At 49.0% G+C, this 17,282-nt stretch overlaps 1 protein-coding gene across 2 annotated transcripts in view; it reads right to left on the bottom strand.

The window, feature by feature from the left end:
- Positions 1–17,282, bottom strand: part of TYK2 (tyrosine kinase 2) — a 1,212,497-nt gene that overhangs the window by 101,159 nt on the left and 1,094,056 nt on the right. For both annotated transcript variants that reach the window (XM_069604089.1, XM_069604090.1), the window contains exon 19: positions 11,647–11,839. In XM_069604089.1, the coding sequence (XP_069460190.1) occupies positions 11,647–11,839 (193 nt within the window). The remainder of the gene's footprint in view (positions 1–11,646; positions 11,840–17,282) is intronic.

Below are 17,282 nucleotides of genomic sequence, written 5' to 3'. Positions count from 1 at the left end.
AGGCTGCTATGAGGACACCAAGAGCATCTTCATCAGTATGGGTTCGGGATGGGTGTGAGCAGACTGCCTCAGACAACTGGAAAGTGAGGTTGAGCTGTGCCCGTCTCATGTAGAACCTCGTATGTGGAACAACCACAATGCCATTAAGCCCAGCAGACGCTGAAACTTTATTGCTAGAAGCTGCGTGTTCATTGCATGTCATGAACTCCCTGCATAGATTATACGTTACTCACCGTATTGACTAACATACTCTGAGTCCATAGCCCCCTTTCCTCCATACTGTATGTAGGGACGGGAGACTGAATCTTTTTCACCAGAAACATCATCTTCCCCTTTAAATGTGGATGTGCGCGGCCCTCAGTCCCCTTTGACACGCTGACAATATTAACAATGACACCAGTTCTATTAGTGGGGAGGATGGTGGGGTGTAGGGAGGAAAGGGTACTATGTACTAGGAGTATGCTAGACACTACGGTGAGTAACTATATGATTACTCGTATGTCCCGTCCCCTTTACTGTATACTGTATGGGCGATTACAACTGAATGTAGCCCTAGGGTGAAGAGTTGCCACTCTTAAGAAAACACGTTCCTTAACACTGCCTGACCAAATGCCGCGTCTAACCTGGCGCTGGCATCCAAGCAGTAGTGCTTGCATAAGGCCAAGGGAGTAGCCCACGCAGCCGCTTTCCTGATAAACTGTCACGGAACGTGTCTTTGGAAAGCTACCGTCGTGGCCTTAGCTCTGATGGCGTGGGCATGCATGTTTGCTGGCAATGGTTTGTGCTGCCCTTCATACGCCTCCTTGATGGCCATAACCATCCACCTGGCTATGGATGCCTTGGAGGCTTGACAGCCTGGTTTTGACCCCCCAAAGGTGATGAAGAGGACGTCTGATTCATGGAAACTCCTGATTCTGTCCAGGTAGAATTTTAGCGCACGTCTGACATCCAGACAGTGCAATACCCTCGGAGCGTCATCCTTGGGTCCCTGAAGAATGTTGGTAACATTATCTCCTCATTCAGGTGAGCAGAGGAGACTACCTTAGGTAAAAATGTGAGGTGTGTTCTAAGCACCACCTTGTCCTTGTGAAACGTAGTATATGGCTCTGACGCCACCAGCGTCTGGATTTCATTGATTCGGCGTGCCGAGGTAAGGCACACTAGCAGGGCAGTCTTAATGATAACTAGCCTGAAGTCCGCGGACACCATAGGTTCAAATGGGGAGAGCGCCAGGGCGCCCAGGACCAAACTGAGTTCCGGCACGGGGTGTTGTCTTTTGATAGGTGGGTACAGTCTAGTCAGGCCCGCCAAGTGCCTTTTGACCACTGGATTTGAGGATGAAAATACTTTCTCTTCCGAGTTCTTATAAGCACCAATGGCCGCCAGATACGTGTGACATGTGTCTACCTGCACCCCTGTGCGTTCGAGGTCTGCAGAGAAGGATAGAACGTCATCCAACGTGCAAGTCAATGGATTCATTCCCTTTGATTCTGCCCAGTGACAGAACGTGGACCACTTGCTTTTGTACTGGCTCCTGGTAGCATCGTTTCGAGCCCCCTGTATGATGCCAAGTTAGCCTGCGACAGATGCAGATGTTTCAGGGTGACCTGTTCAGGTGCAGATGTTTCAGGGTGATCTGTTTAGGAACCATGCTGCGCGCGCTAACTTCTGCGGAGGAGGGGTGAATCGATGTGCCAACCTGCTGAGAGAGTAAGTGTGCTGGGCTACGCAGGAGGTGTATCGGGGCCTGGGCCGACAGGCTGAGAAGTTCAGAGAACCAGGGTCTTGCTGGCCACCATGGAGTTCACAGGATGATCCGAAGCTCTCGCAACTCCCTGATTCTGCAGATGACCCTGTGTACCAAGGGAGTGGGAGGAATGGCATACGCGTTCATGTTCCACAGGATCTGCATTACGTCGGCCAGAGAACCCCTGACTTGCCCCATACAGGTGGCAAACTGAGGGCACCTCCTGTTGGTACTGGTGGCAAAGAGGTCCACCGATGGCTGCCCCTGCCTGGTGAAGATCCCCTGAAGGATCTCCTCGTTCAACTGCCATTTGTAGTTGTCCACGCCCAGCATGCTGAGCCTGCCCGCCTCTAGGTTTGACCCCCCTGGGAGGTTATCTGCCGACAGGTGCATGTTGTTCACCACAGCACACTCCCAAATCTCGATAACCAGTCTGCAAAGGTGTGGAGACCATGTGCCGCCTTGCTCGTTGATGTAATCTAATACATGCAAGTGGAGCTGTCTGCTTGAATAAGAATCGCCTTTTTCGGTGATCATGGGTAGGAAGGCTTTGAGAGCAAGCCAGATAGCCATCATCGCCACCCAGTTGATGTACGCCAGCTGCTCCTGACTGGACCATTCGCCATGGACACCATGGCTGTCCAGGGTAGCTCCCTATCCTTCTAGGGATGAGTCTGTGATAATGAGGTATTGGTTGCTGAAAGGGCCTGCCTAACCGCAGCTTGTTGTCTGTATCCCACCAGACTAGATCCTGGTGGAGATGCTGAGGTATGCTGACCTGCTCTGCCTGAGATCCCTTCTCCTGGACCCAGGATGCTGAAAAGTGTAGCTGCAGCCGCCTCATTTTTAGCCTCGTATGCGGTACTGTGAGGAGACATGCAGCAATGACTCCCAGCAGGTGTTGGTACCATCAAGCCGAGGCCACTGCTCTGCTGAGAAAAGGCCCAGTGACCCACTTGATAGCTGCAATCTTGTCCGCTGAAGGGAAGATCCTTTCGCAGCTTGTGTCCCAGATAAGGCCCAGGAAGGTCAGACTCTGTGTGGGCAATAATTGTGACTTTGTGTGATTGATGGAAAATCACAGGTCGTATAGTGTATCCATGAGGGCGAAGGCCGTATGCTGGATCGTCTCCAGAGATCTCGCCCTCAATAACCAGTCATCTAAATATGGAAAATATGATGGCCCTGTGCCCAGAGTAGGGCTACCACTGCGTTCATTAGCCTGGTAAAGACTCTGAGGGCCGAATTGAGTCCAAAGGGAGTGTATTGAATGTCAAAACCCATGATACTGAACCTCAGGGAGGACCGATGGGGTTCCCAGACCGGGACGTGTAGGTAAGCATCCTTCAGATTCAGGGAGCACATCCAAACTCCCATGCACAGTGTCTCGGCTATGACGGCTGGGTTAACTATCTTGAACTTTTGAAGGGGAACGGAAAGGTTCAAGGTGGAATGATCCAACAACTCTCAGGCCAGCCTGGTTCTTTTTGTGTATGGAGAAAATTTGTGAATAGAAGCCCAGGCCCTGTTGCAAGGCTGGAACTTCCTCCACTGCCTTGCTCGCTATGAGCGAGCGGATTTCCGCCAACAGAATTGCTTGACTAATCAGCGGGAGCGGTGGGGAGGAAGGAGCAGAAGGAGGAATAAGGAGTCGGTAGCCCGAGGATACTACCAAGAGGATCCAGGGGTCCGTGAACTTTGGCCGCCAGCTGTGTACGTGAAGGGCAAGCCTGCCCCCAACCGCAGACTCGTGGATCCGGATGGGCCGGTCACAACTTTTTCCCCTCAGGCTGGGGATAAGGAGGGGGAGGGAAAGAAACCCTTGTTTGCCTTGTGCTGCTTGCGCCTGTGCTGGCTAGGGGATCTGTCCGGTTGTCTGGACCGTCTCTCCTGGAAGCCTCTGAAGTCTCTGGAGGACTGACCTTTGTCCGAGCGCTGGTGTGTCTAGCTGTAGGTCTTGGGTGCAGACTAAGTGAGGATAGATAAAGATTTCGCTGTCTGTGAACTATTCTTTTTCTTATGAAGTTCCTCATCCGTTGTTGAATGTAACAGGTCGCCCCCCTCGAAAGGCAGGTCTAGTATGCTTTCCTGCACATCTGGATTGAATTTTGTCACTCTGAGCCAAGCCAACCTTCTAATGTCTGTGGCAATACAAATAGCTTGCCCTGACGTGCCAATGTGGGCAACCGTGGACTCCATTATGTCTTGTGCCACGATTTTGGCTTCCGCCAGCCCGGCCTTGAAGCGAGCCTGGCTGTGTGTGGGGAGCTCAGGGAGGAAATCCGCAAATTTCCTGCCACAACTTCCAGTTGACAGCCGCCTACATGATGTCTGCGTTGGCCTGGCACAGATGTAGAGTGGTGTTAGAATACACTTTCTTCCCGAATGCCTCCAAAAGCTTTTCCTCCTTGCCCAGGTGCGCCGATGTCGAAGCTGCCGAGGAGGATTGTGGCTTGGAGTGTAGTGATGCTGCCGCAATCACTGAGGAATGTGAATGGGGTGAGCCGACAATAGGAGGGGACCACTTCCGTTTGCCTGTACTTAGCTTTGTGACGCCTATTGGTAGGTTGGGTAGAGTGTGGCTTAAGTCACCTTTTTTGGCAAATGCTACACCATCTTTTTGAAGCAGAATTTCTGTTCTAGAAGTAGGCCGTATTGTGAGAACTTCAGCGAGTATGCCCGCCTCTGGTAGTGCCACCTGTGGCTGTGGGATTCCCAGGTACTCAGCCAGTCCTGCAAGCCACTTGTGAAAAGCTTTGGCTGACTATGGGGTGTCTGAGTTCTCCTCCTCATCTGTGCCCACTGTTGTGTCCTGCGGTTCTGGGGGATCCGGAGGAGTGCTGGGTGCAGGCAGCTGTGGCGTGCTGAGTATCAGTGCCGGAGGCTGCTGAGGTGGGCTGCCGTGACTCGTGCAGGCATGGGAACTGGGGCTGCTGTGACTGGTACCGGCATAGGAACTGGGGGCTGAGCTGGACCCAGGGGCAGTGTGGCTGTGGGTGCTTGCGGCTGTAAGGGAGGGAGCACGTCCCTGAGGATGGTACCCATCTGTGGTGATCTTATGAGTGCAAGGAACTTCTCGAAGAAACTGTCTTCACAGGCCGGAGGGGTGCCTGATGGTATAGGCATAGGGGTCGGCCCCTGAGGCTGCCGAGTCCTAGCCATGCCCTGTCTCGCTGCATAGGGCAAAGTGTATCTGCCCTGCAAAGTGGATGGTTAGGATGTGGACCAAGTAACAGGACTTGACCAATCCCACCTGGAAGCTCGTTCCACTGCCTGGTCTCCTAAGGAAAAAGTTGTCGGGTGAGCCGCAATTTCGTCTGGCCCGTTGGCCATTTTGTTTTGCTCCATGCCAGGTGCCTGCGTTGTGGAACTTGCTGAGCTTGGACCGGCTTCCACTAATACACTGAGTGGTGGTAGTTGTGGCGTTCCCTGCACCTCAGGTCGAGGCTGTGCTGTCGGTAGTGCTTTGTACAGGTGCCCCCTCAGACATGCGTCCTGTGTTAGGGCTTAGCCCCTCATGTTGGGACCTGGTAACAGAACCTTGTGGCCCCTGAGCGATAGCACCTTTAAGATCTTGCTTCTGGTGGCCGGTAGCTGGAGCAGCCTCTGTGTTCTTGCTGGTTTTAGGAACTGAGAGTTCCCTCCCGCCTGGGCGCTTCCTTGGGAAGGAGTCACCTGTGCAGGGTGCGGAGGATTCCTGAGTGCGAGCAGACAAGATAATTCTCTGGGGAAGAGTGCGTGGAATGACAAGGCCGGAGGCCTAACCCAGGAGCGCTGGTGAAAGCGGTCCGTTCACCTCAAATGCGGAAAAGAGGACCGGGGAGTGGCACCGGTAGGCGGAGGCAGGGGAGCGTATGCTCCCAGGGCCACGCCATCACGCGCATCCAAATTTAAATGGAAGATGATATTTTCTGGTGAAAAGGTTAAAAAGGTTCTGTCTCCCGTCCCTAGGGAGGGACGCCCATACAGTATGAAGGAAAGGGGACGGGAAGTAGGAGTATGATTGTAGCAATATATTCCGTTCTGTAAATGTTCCCTGAATACAGTGCAATATGAGGACAATGTACTGTAATCTTTGTGGGTTGAGAGTCGATTTGTCCAAATTGATGGTCAGGCCCAATGCAAAGGACAGACGAACAACATAGTTGACTGATCCCACCAATTTACTTAGGGTGGTTCCCCAAATCATCCAGTTGATCACCAATGGGTCTGTATAGATCACCATTAGTGTGTCCATGACTATTTTAAATGCCCTTGGCGTGGAGCTCAGGCCGAACAGGAGAACTTTGTACTTGTAGTACGTATTTTGAATACTGAAGTGGAGGAACTTCATTTGGGGTTTCCAAATTGGTATGTGCATATATGTGTCCTGCACGTCTAGTGTACACAGCTGATCCCCCTTCCATAAGAGAAGACAGGTTCTGCCCAGAAGTGACCAGCTTGAATCACTAGGTTGGGAGATATTCGTTGAAGTTCGACAAATTGAGGATAGTGCTTCATCCTGCCTTGTCCTTCTTGGGAAGAGAGAATAGAATCACAAGAAGTAGCCCTCAATGGGGACTTGAGAAGAAACTCCTTTTTCACATGCAACCTCAAAAGTTTCTCAAGTCACTCAAACAGATTTGATGAAAACTGTATGGGGGTTGGCGGGAGACAGAGTGTGGGTTGGGATGATGAGTTTGAAATTGCTACTTAGTACCGATAAAGTCTAGGGGCTCAATGCTATTTCCTTCCAAGATTGAAGGTCGGGGAGATACCAGCCTGCCTACCGGAATCAAGTGCTGCTGGGTCTTGTGAATGTCAAACTTTTGCCGTTTTAGCGTGGCTTGACATAGTGCCCAATAATGTCTTGCCTGTTCATGGGCTTCTTCTTGCCTGAGGAACCAAGCTCTTGCCAGTCTACCCCTGCCCTGGGTATAGGCCAGGAAGCATCTGAAATCTGCAGATGATCTTTGGCCAGTAAGACAGGTATGATGGGAAGCTTGGAGATAGTAGATAGACTTTTTGCCATGAGAGAGGATCTCTTTACTTTAATTTCTCATCTGTGCTGGAGTGATAGAGTATGAGGCCATCAAAAAGCAGAGACCTACCTTTCATTGACCTTTGGCAATAGCTTGGTGCTTTTGCGCCAAGCAGCGCTGCTAAAGTCCAGGCACGCGCACATTCCTCTAGCTGCTGTATCTATGTGCCAAGCCACATACGCCAGGATATCGTGGGATGTCAGCCCTACTCCTCGAAGGCCTTCAAGGAACCGCTCCTTCCTATCTTCGTTTACGTCAGATACAAATACTCCCATCTCCTTCCACAGTTTATTGATGCAATAAGTATATTGAATATGTAGGGTCAATGTTTCGGTAAAGCTTTTTTTCCCAATCTCATCAAGAGCTTTCTCTTTGCCCGAAGGTGTAAGAGAGGAGGTGATATAGGAAGAAGTCGAGAGAGCCTTGTCCTGTGCCCGAGCAGCCAATACCACAAATTAGGTCACTGGGGAATTCAAATTGATCGCAGTGTCTCTGAGGGGACACTAAAACAGACAACTAATCCCTTCCTAATCAGTTGCATATTATGTGGCTTCAGCTAATTCTTTTTCGCCTCGCCAAGGATATTCAGTTGTAGAGGGATACTTGCGTTACTAGGTCTCTTAGTGTGGAACTCTGACAAAAAAACTGGTTCTTCAGATGGTGCCTCAGAGAGGGGGACGGTCCGAACATTCCATCATAACGGCCCCCTTTTGTGGAACACCTGAATGGAATATGGTGTATCATCAAGTGCTCCTTCATCTGTATCTGCTTTTGGTTTTCTGTGGGGGCTAGACCCTGTATCTAATATGCCGGTTGACGCCTGGGGTACCAGAAGGTCGGTTGAGGGGGGGCCCCCGTAGCTGTCGCTGTTTTTTCCATAGGCGGGAGCATTTCTCGTAGGATATCGTGAAAGAACCCTCATGTCAGGGCTGCTCCTGTATCTCTTGAATCTGGTCATCACAGGCTCATCTGGCGCCTCCAAAGCATTTTCTGGCCCGATTCCAGGGTGCAAATGGGTTGCTATAGCCGTGCCTGTGTTCTCTGTCCTGCTACATATGAGTGCAAATTAATGAAGTGGCAGGTGGGTACACCCACATGAGGCTCCTGGAACGGCGACGTCCACTGCGCATGTGGTTGAAAAGAATGAGGCACCTGTATGGGTGCTGAGGTCAAGCGTACCATTACAGGCCCCACCATGTCCAGAGAGTGGTACTGAAGGGTGTCATCTTTTCTGGCGCCTGGCCTACAGCGGCCAACACATGCCTCCTGAGCGGTTCCCCCACCCTCGTTACTGAAATGTGCAGGCCCATGCTCAATTTTGTCAGCTGTTCTGTGCAATGCCTGAAATGTGGGGAACTTGTTCGGAGGTCTGAGCCCCACCCACAGGGACACCCTGAGGCTCTTTGAAAACCCTCCAGGGCAGGCATGCTCTAGACATGTGCGTGTGTTTGTGATCTCTAAATAGGGCAGAACAACCGGTTGACCAGACGTTTATTGTTCATAAGACGCTTGGAAAGCGTTGTACATGTCGGCTGAGAGTCGGCCCTATGGAGCGACGGAGACTGGGTCGTGATGGTGTGTCCTGTAGTGGGTGGACCGGGTGGTTCAACAACTACGCTGAATCCGCTAACCCGACTCCATCGCACCGTCACATAAACAGACCTTAACAGTATCCAGAGTGGTGGTGGCTGGACGATCAGTACAGGTAAGCAAGGTCTATTGCCTGGTCTGTTACTGAAAGCCAACTGTACATGGTCCCGGAAGAGAGCCGCGACGAGTGGAAAAAGGCAACTGACTATCAGGAAAACCCAGGATGAACCAGGGAAAACTCCCTACACCAAGTACCAGGTAACAGGAATTATTAAAAGTATCGGAGTGGGTCAAGGGAAACGTGTCTTAAAGGACACCAATAATATCAGGAGGGTGTAAAGAACTGTTAGCTGAACACGCGCAAAGATTAAGAAGCATAGTAACAAAGCTAACCCTCACCTTGGCCGTTGGGATTAAAGTCTGTCAGTTGTGAGGAACCTCAGGGCATCCCCACATCTACTCCCCTTGGATCCTCTTCTCAGGTGGCCAGGGAAAGGCCATTGCTCTTGGATCCTCACCCTGGGGGTGGAGATGAGAGGGAGGATCACCTGGGTGGAGGGACCTTGGGGCGTGGGGAGAGGATATCTTTGGGTGAAACATGGTATCCCCCTTTCCCTTGTAGCAATAAACCCTACCCTACCACTACCTTCATAGGTTACTGCCAGTTATTTTTTCTTATTTCCCCCTCAGTCACACCACTCTAGTACTGGGACGAGGAAGAGGCAACTAGGAGTTGCACACAATAACATGCATTTTCACCACTCTGGTACTGAGACAAGGAAGAGACTTGAGTGTTGCGAGGGTCATGCATGTCCAGAGAATAGAAGTAATTGGGTTCAGGCAATTGTACTCAAGGACTTGCACCTGCAACCTGTTAACAGGTCACAGGTGCATGAAAGGCGAAACTGGCAGGAGAGAAACCAGCAGGAGAGAGCTGGCCTGCGAGAGACGGGCGGATAGGGGAGAAATCCTGCCCAGGAGGGAGCTCCCGAGGAGGGTCCTGTCTGCAGGTCAGGACAACGGCTGCTGCAGAGGAGGGACTGTAATGCTGGGGCCCAAGCAGGCCATGAGAGGGTCGAGACCGCTGGGGTACTGCAGGCCACCGGTAGCGTCCGCGAGTGAAGAGCGGAGCTAATGGCAACGCGCAGCAAGTTTCACAGAAGGCGAGCTCTGCTCGGCGGGCTCCCGAGAAAGTGTACGCAGAGCCCAAGGACGCCGAAGAAAGTACGTCCGGAGGAGCAGCCGAGGGCCCGTGAGTGAATTGAAGGGAACACTCATACCGGGGCACTCCGGGGGCTACAATTGGGCATATGGTAATGCCTGATTAACTGAAACGTGTGGCAATTGATGTTGAACCCAAAGTGAGGGGTTTTGAATATTGAGCAAGCTGCGAACTCCAAGTAAATAAGCTTGAATGTGAAGCAAGTATTATTGAATACCGAATTAAAGGAAAGCTTTGATAAGCCTATGAATGAAATGAAAGCAAGTGTGAAACACAAGTAATGAACATTTATGAAGAAAGCAGTTTTGAACAACGTCAAAAAGCAAGTGATGAACGTTTAAAGGCAACTTTGGAACTCTGTTGTCTTCTTGGAAATGGAACCCTGGGGCTTTTTGGAACTGCTTTGAACTTGTGGAAGGGGAGCTAGAAAGTAAGCCAAGAGCTGGTTGAAGCTCAGAACTTCACACAGTACGGACCCTGGCCACCAGGTGCTCCTTGAAATGTATTCCAGGCGGTACCTTCGTAAGTACAATCCGAAGAAATCGAAACCCTTTGGGTCTTCTGGAGCCTCATTGACGAGAATAGAGTTCTCAGGAGAGCAATCAGTGATAGAGACGTAAAGGTCCTCATGGGCCCACTCCAGAATCATCTAGGGCTGGTCCATCGAGCCAAACCCGAATCATCTTCTGTCATCAGTCTGTTACACATTGCTGATTGGTCAACACCAGTTCCTGCCAGGAGTCTCGTCTTATGAGTTTATGACCATAGCTTTGCCTTCCTCAAGATAAGAAGAAAAAAACATCATTGTTTTTGTCATTTCCTTTTCGCTTAAAAAGCCTGGAGAATCGAGAATCCTTGGAAAAGGTAAAGTCTGAAGAAATAGAGAAAACAGTAAACCATTTTGTGATATAGATCCCAGGACAATTCCCAAAAAGGGTGAGGCTGGAAAGTTGAGAGGGACTCCAGAAACGGCTTCATCGTCCCAGTGCGGACGGATCAAGAGATGTGAAAAAAACCTGAGATTGTGAAAACCCCCATAATGGAACTACAAAACTTATTGAACTGTGAAAGACATTGGGGAACCAGCTAGGAGGAGGGAGTATTGCTCCCTTCTAAGGAAAGCTTGTTTTAAAACTGACTGTTTACATTAATAAATAATTATTTAATCAAGAAACCTTGAGTGAAAGTGTTATTTGGATACTTGTCACTGTGAAACTATGTTGTAAGCCTACAGCTCAAATTGACCCCTCTTGGGATAAGCTTGACTGCTCATTCATTCTACCAACTTGTGTAGTACAGACTTATACCAAAGATTGGGTTAACTATTGCCAAGAGGACAAGGATGATGTAGTCTCCCACAGGGTGCTGCATATAATCTTGCCTAACAGGTTGGCTTTGTAAAAGTAAGAGAACCTTGGGAAGGAAGACAATCCCTAGGATTGTGAACATTGTGACAAAGTCAAGGGAAGGGAAACATTCTCTTTACCCCCGTGGAACATTGTTTGTTTTTGCACCATTTGGAATTTTGTGTTTGGAACATTTGAAAATAACTGTGAAGGATCTGCTACGAAAAAACTCCTTTGCACCTTGTGGTTAAGTCATTAGTGTGAGGGCTAGAGTTAGGGTTTTGACATGCCAGTGGACAATTGTTTATTGTTTGACATCCTGAAAGACCCATTTAAGATTTATGTTGGGGCAGGGAAACCACTCTTAGCGTTAAGGCTAGTGAGGTCTTTACCCAACCCTATTTATACTTAATGCAGCCATTTCCCCCTGGGACTGTGAACTAGGAAGCTAATTGGAACTTTCTGGTGGAAGAACCAATTCAAGGAAAAAAATGAAGGTCGACTTTGTCTTAAGTTCAGTTCTAAGTGTAAGGGATACATTTAGGTTTTGATACACGACACTGAACTGTTACTTTACGAACATTCTGACACAAGCCTTAGTTGAGGCAGGGAAACCCATCTTAGAGATAGGGATAGAAAGGTTTTCTCTTTACTTTTATTGAAAATAGAAGTCTTTAGCAACATCCATGTCTGTCTCGTACGTCTGCAACCTTAAAGTACCTTGGTCGCTACAACATCCTTTGTACTTCACAATGTTCTCGTGGTACAGCAGTCTCAGGATCTCAATCTCTCTTTTCCAGCTGGTCAGCAGCTGCTGACTGACATCTGACTTCAGGGACTTTACTGCCACCATCTCTCCAGTGCCATCATTGGTTGGATCATAACAGTACAGGCTAACTTTTCCAAAATGACCCTAAGGGAGAAATAAGAAAGAAATAGTGATTAGGTCTATAATTATAAGAAAAATCTCAACAATGACAAATGTTCTGCTAAAACGTTTGATAATTCAACAAAACAACATTAAGTGGTATACCTCTTTGTACTCTATGTATATTACTGAAACACAAGTCAGAGCTGATTTCTAAATGCCAGAGCCTTCCCCATCTGTTTTTTGCCCATTTCCCAGTGAGTTAAAGTGGTACAAGTGAATGCCTGTCCAACCAAGTTGTTGCCTAGGAAAATGACTTGAGGGAACAGAGAATGAGAAGGATAAATTACTTACCAGTAATGTTCGTTCTATGGATTCTTCTCCCACAGATTCCTCATCTTGATAGATTCATCCAGCATCAGCTGCTCATACATTTCTTCGACAGGGGGGGCCCAGTGCAGCTTGACATAGTGTCTCGACTCCCTAGTGTTCGTCCATGCCACTCCTCGACACCAGACTGGATGTTGATCACCGTACTAAAGGGATGCACTACGCCCCCTTACCTCAGTTCCCCACATTTTTTACTCTAAGCTCAGCCCGCGAGAGGGAACATGCACCAATTCGGAAGGGCAAATTAACCAAACCAAATCAACAATATCAAACAACTTGTTGCTGGCTTTTTTTCCCTACTTTTTTTAATGAAACCAGAAGAAACCAGTAAACCTGGATAACAAATTGTTGTTGTACTAGTGTATCAATCTCTTCCCCATGTCATCTGCGCACAGAAGCTTGAGAACAGAACCACAAACTTCAAAGTGAGGTAGGCTGGGACGGCGATGAGGAATCTGTGAGAGAAGAATCCATAGAAAGAACATTACTGGTATGCAATTTCTCCTTCAATGGATTGCATTCGCCCACCGATACATCATCTTAATAGACTCCTAAAGCAGTATTCTGGACGGTGGAAGGTTGGAAGTCACATCAGGAAACTTTGGAGGACTGCGCCACCAAAATGAGCATCGGCTCCCCAGGTAATGTCTAAGCTGCAATGTTTGGAAAATGTGTGTAAAAAAGACCAGGTTGTCGCTCAACAAATGTCCCTGACTGGCCATCCTCTCTGGGGGGCCGAGAAAGCTGTGACCACTTCTGGTTGAGTGGGCCCTAAGTCCGGACAAAACCTCTTCACCTGCGTTCTGGTACCACTCCGAAATGTACAGCACTATCCAACGAGAGGTAGTTATTTGGTAACAGCTCGCCCCAAACTGATTGCGAGAATGCAATGAATAGTTGGTCATCCTTCCTAAAAGAGCCCGTTCTGACTAGTGTAGGGAAGGCATGGTATCACAAGTGTTGACACTGACACAATAAATACAATTTTAAAAACTTTATTGAAAATGTTGGGGTTGGAGAAACTCCTATTCTGCCCTATAACTAAGATGGGAGTAGTCTCGACCATCAAATGATAGACAAAACAGTCTTGGTGGAGTCTGTCAAATCAAAACGGCCTATGCTAACAAAACCTAATACCTGCCTGATCTCTTGTACAAAAAAGTGTAAAAAGGAGCCAATGTATGCAAAAGGAAAAACCGGTGTTCAAATGATAATGGGCCTTATTACAAGTGTGCTGGTCCGGTAACAACGGTGCCGGTAAGCCTACCGGCACCGTTGTTACCAGACTGGCACACTAGGAGCCTGCAGGCGAGTGCCGTCCCGCCCGCCAGGGTCAGATCTGGCAGGCGGAACGGCTCCCGCCCGCAGAGTTTCACGGAAGCACCGGCACCGTTATTAACGGTACCAGTGCTTCCGTGCTTCCCATTCCCCTTGAGTCCTGGACTTAAATGGGAATTACCATTTTCCAGCGCCTGACTTCATGGACCACTGGGGCTGCAATGCCCTGGTGTTTCTGGCAAGTCAGGCCACGGAAAAATGTGCAAGTCTGGTGGCAACCTGACGGTTTTACCGACACATTTACCGATGGACTTGTAATGAGGCCCAATGTGTCTGAAACAGCTCTCCTCCCCATGGTTAGGCCTCACAGGGTAAGGCAATCCTCGTAGTCCGGATGACACACTCTGGTTGGCTTCCAACACAGTACACAGTACAAAACCGTGGATCGAGCCCCGCCTGGCCTTCCATGTTTAAAGTTCATTTCTCTTACTTCCAAAATAATATTTCTATCAAAACGTTCACAAAGGTCCCCCTCGGCCTTTCACCACACAGTTCTCATAGAACCCCCTCTGCCAGGCTCAGACCTTTCACGATACAGTTCACACAAAGTTGCAAGCGGGCTTCCATCCCCAAGCTTAATATACTTCGGGTCTCCCTCAATCGTGCTTGTACCACTTTCGAATGTCCAAGTCTTTCGAATATGCGTGGCTTTCTTGAAAGAATACCGCAGGACCACTTCGACTCAACGTTCACTATTTGCTCCCACTCTTTCTGTTTGTTCGGCCTTTAGATTCAAACAATGCACCTTTTACAGAGACTTTCAAATGGGCTACTTCATTTTCACCGGACCACTCCGTTACTTAGTATCGTTGATCCTGCAGCTGTATTTCACTTTAAAGTTCATTCATGAGTCTCTGCCTTTCGTCGTGTCTCATCCACACGTGTGCAGCCTTCACTTGTGATATGATTTTTCTACTTGATTCAGTTTAACACACACCAGTCTCTCAGGTCGTTTGCCAACTCACTGGCTGTGGGTGCTTCTTTCTTGTTTTGCCTTCAACGATTTTCGAGTTAAAGTTAGTACCACAGCTTGGCCTCGCCTCCTCAACTCTGCAGTTCACCCGGGACAGTCGATGGCGTTCTTGAAACACAATGCAATCTTTACTTGTGGGATCTGGCCTTCTCCACGTGTCTTTCACAGTCTGTCGGAGGCAACGACCTCCAGTAGGGAAGCCTTGGGAGTTTCGGCCCACTGCTCTCATCCCTTGGTCCGTTGCTCTGCTCCAGTAGGTGTGCTTTCGTCCCAGAGGTTCTGCTCATACTCGTGTTCCGCCTTGCACAGAGTGTGTCGTTAGGTGTTGCCTTTTATTCGTGTGAGGAGAGTTAGCTGGTATCAGGTGTATGCACTTAGGGTAAAGTGCCTGACTTTGCGTGACCTGAATAACGGGACATGTCCAGTACGATGTGAGAGAGTTAGTCTGGTTGCTCTCAGTCACCCTCTTCCTCGGACCAGTGTTTGTGTAAAAAGGGGGGCAGGGAGGAGTTGCGACTTTCGGGAAATCCTAAGAAATAAGATGGCGTAGATGAAAAAAAAAGGGGGAATACTGCATCTCACCATCAGCTATCTCACCCCCACTCTCCACAGACCCCTCACCCAGGTGATCCTCCCGCACTGGTCCACCCCCAGAAACTGGATCCAAAATCGAAGGCCGTGCCCTGGCCACCAGGGTGACAAGTCCCAGAGGCCTTTGGTTTCTCACGCTAGGTATAAACTCACAGCCCTCTTGGGATCAAATCTATGCAGCCTCTCCTCGTCCTTAGATGGATGAGGTGGATGGTAAAAAGCTGGGCGTTCTATGCTCTGGCTCAAGTGGAATTCAGATACCACCTTCGGTAAAAACATAGGGTGAACTTTCAGGGATACCTTCTCCTTGAAAAACCTCATGAAAGGGGGCTTATAAGAGTGCCTGAGCTCACGGATCCCATCTTGTGGACGTGATTTCCACAAAAAGAGAGTCTTCAATGTGAGACGTCTGATGGAAGTAGAATGTAAAGGCTCAAATGGAAAGGTCAGAACCATATTCAAATCCCAATCAGGGGCCTCAAAAATCATAGGAGGGAATACATTAACATGACCCTTCAGGAACTTGGCCACCACTGGGATGGTAAAAAATGAACCTAGTTCTGGTGTCCTCTTAAACAAGGAAAGGGCAGCCAGATACCCCTTTACCCTACTCACTTGTAGGTCTGATTTGGCCAAGGCCAACAAAAACTCCATCATTGAGGAGGTGGGACACTACATTAGATCCACTCGCTTAGTCTTACACCATGCCGTGAACCTTCTATATCTGCATGCGTACAGGGGCCTAGTGGGCAGTCTACGTGCAGCCAACAACACGTCTAGTACCTTCTCATCGAGGTCCCAGTCCCTGTCCCTCAGCCGCTCAAGAGGCAAGCAAGCAGGCTAAGAGTTTCCTGGTTCGGGTGAAGCACATTACCTCCAGACTTAGACAATCGGGCCCACCTCCGAGGAAGCCGGATAAAAGGGCATACGCCCTGTTCATGGAGATCTGGGTACCATGTATTCCTCACCCAGTGATGATTGGTAATGGTGGGAACACATAGTGGAGAAATTCCCTTGAACAAAGACCCACTCCAACAGAACGCATTCCCCAACACCCCACCTGATGAGAAATCCCCTTGAACAGAACTGCTTGCATTTCGAGTTGTCCCTTGTCCCAAACAGATCCACTGCTGTGGTGCCCCACTGGGTGAAGATCTCTGCAATGACAATATGTCTGCTCAGAGGGTGAAGATCTCCTCACTGACGCTCTGCCTGCTTAGAGTGCCTGCCAACCCATTCTCCACTCCTGCCAGATGAGCTGCAGAGGCTGAGATGTTGTTCTACAGACTCCAGAACTATAGCTGCATGGCCTCACTGCACAGGGGCAGTGATCTCACGCCTCCATGCTGGTTGAGCTAGTGGAGGGTCCCTGTCTTGTCCATTAGAACTAGGGCATTTTCCGCAGCAGAGAAGGCGCAAACACCGTCAGCGCTAGTCCGAAAGCTCGCAACTCCAGCAGATTGATGTTGCAACATTGCTCCTTTATTTATTTTATTTTTATTTATTGGCATTTATAAAGCGCACATCGGCCTTGGGGCATCGTGGCGCTGTCACAGAGTACTCACTTGGGCATGCAATAGCAAAGACAGTATGTAGACCAGGACACAGTAGTACAGAGAATGGCAGCAGGCGTATGTTGAGCTGTACTAAGGTTACAGTTGAAAAGCATGTTTATATATATTTAACAGCATGTCTACACATATTGGTTTGATCTAGCAGTTTAGTATGGTTTTCAGCATTTTGCGGAAGGCAGTATAGAATCTTTTGTTTCTTAGATTTGTGGGCAGTGCATTCCAGTTTTTGGGGGCCAAGTGTTGAAAGTTAGACCCTCCAGCTTTAGTTCTTTTGAAGGCTGGCACGTAGATCTGGTTGGTCAGGTGCGATCGAATGGGTCTATTGGATGGGTTGAGGATGATTCTTTCTGATAGGTAAGGTGGTGCATCAGAAGAGAGGCACCTGTGTGTGATGGCCAGTGTTTTTAAAAGTATGCGTTTTCTACTGGTATCCAGTGAGTATCTTTCCTTGCCTGTGAGATATGTTCCCTTTTGGGAATACTCAGGGCTGCCTAAGGGCATTGTTCTGTGTGACTTGAAGTTTAAGGTTTTTTGTCGAGGTGCCCAAGAATAATGCATTGCAGTAGTACAGTTTAGTACCTACTGTGGCTCTGGCAATGGATAGGCAGTTTTTGGTAGAGAG

This window comes from Ambystoma mexicanum, chromosome 3q (genome assembly GCF_040938575.1).
Source record: "Ambystoma mexicanum isolate Mex_15411 chromosome 3q, UKY_AmexF1_1, whole genome shotgun sequence".
NCBI classification, from domain to species: domain Eukaryota; kingdom Metazoa; phylum Chordata; class Amphibia; order Caudata; family Ambystomatidae; genus Ambystoma; species Ambystoma mexicanum.
Note: the sequence above shows the minus strand (reverse complement) of the source record. Positions and strands in the feature narration are given on the sequence as shown.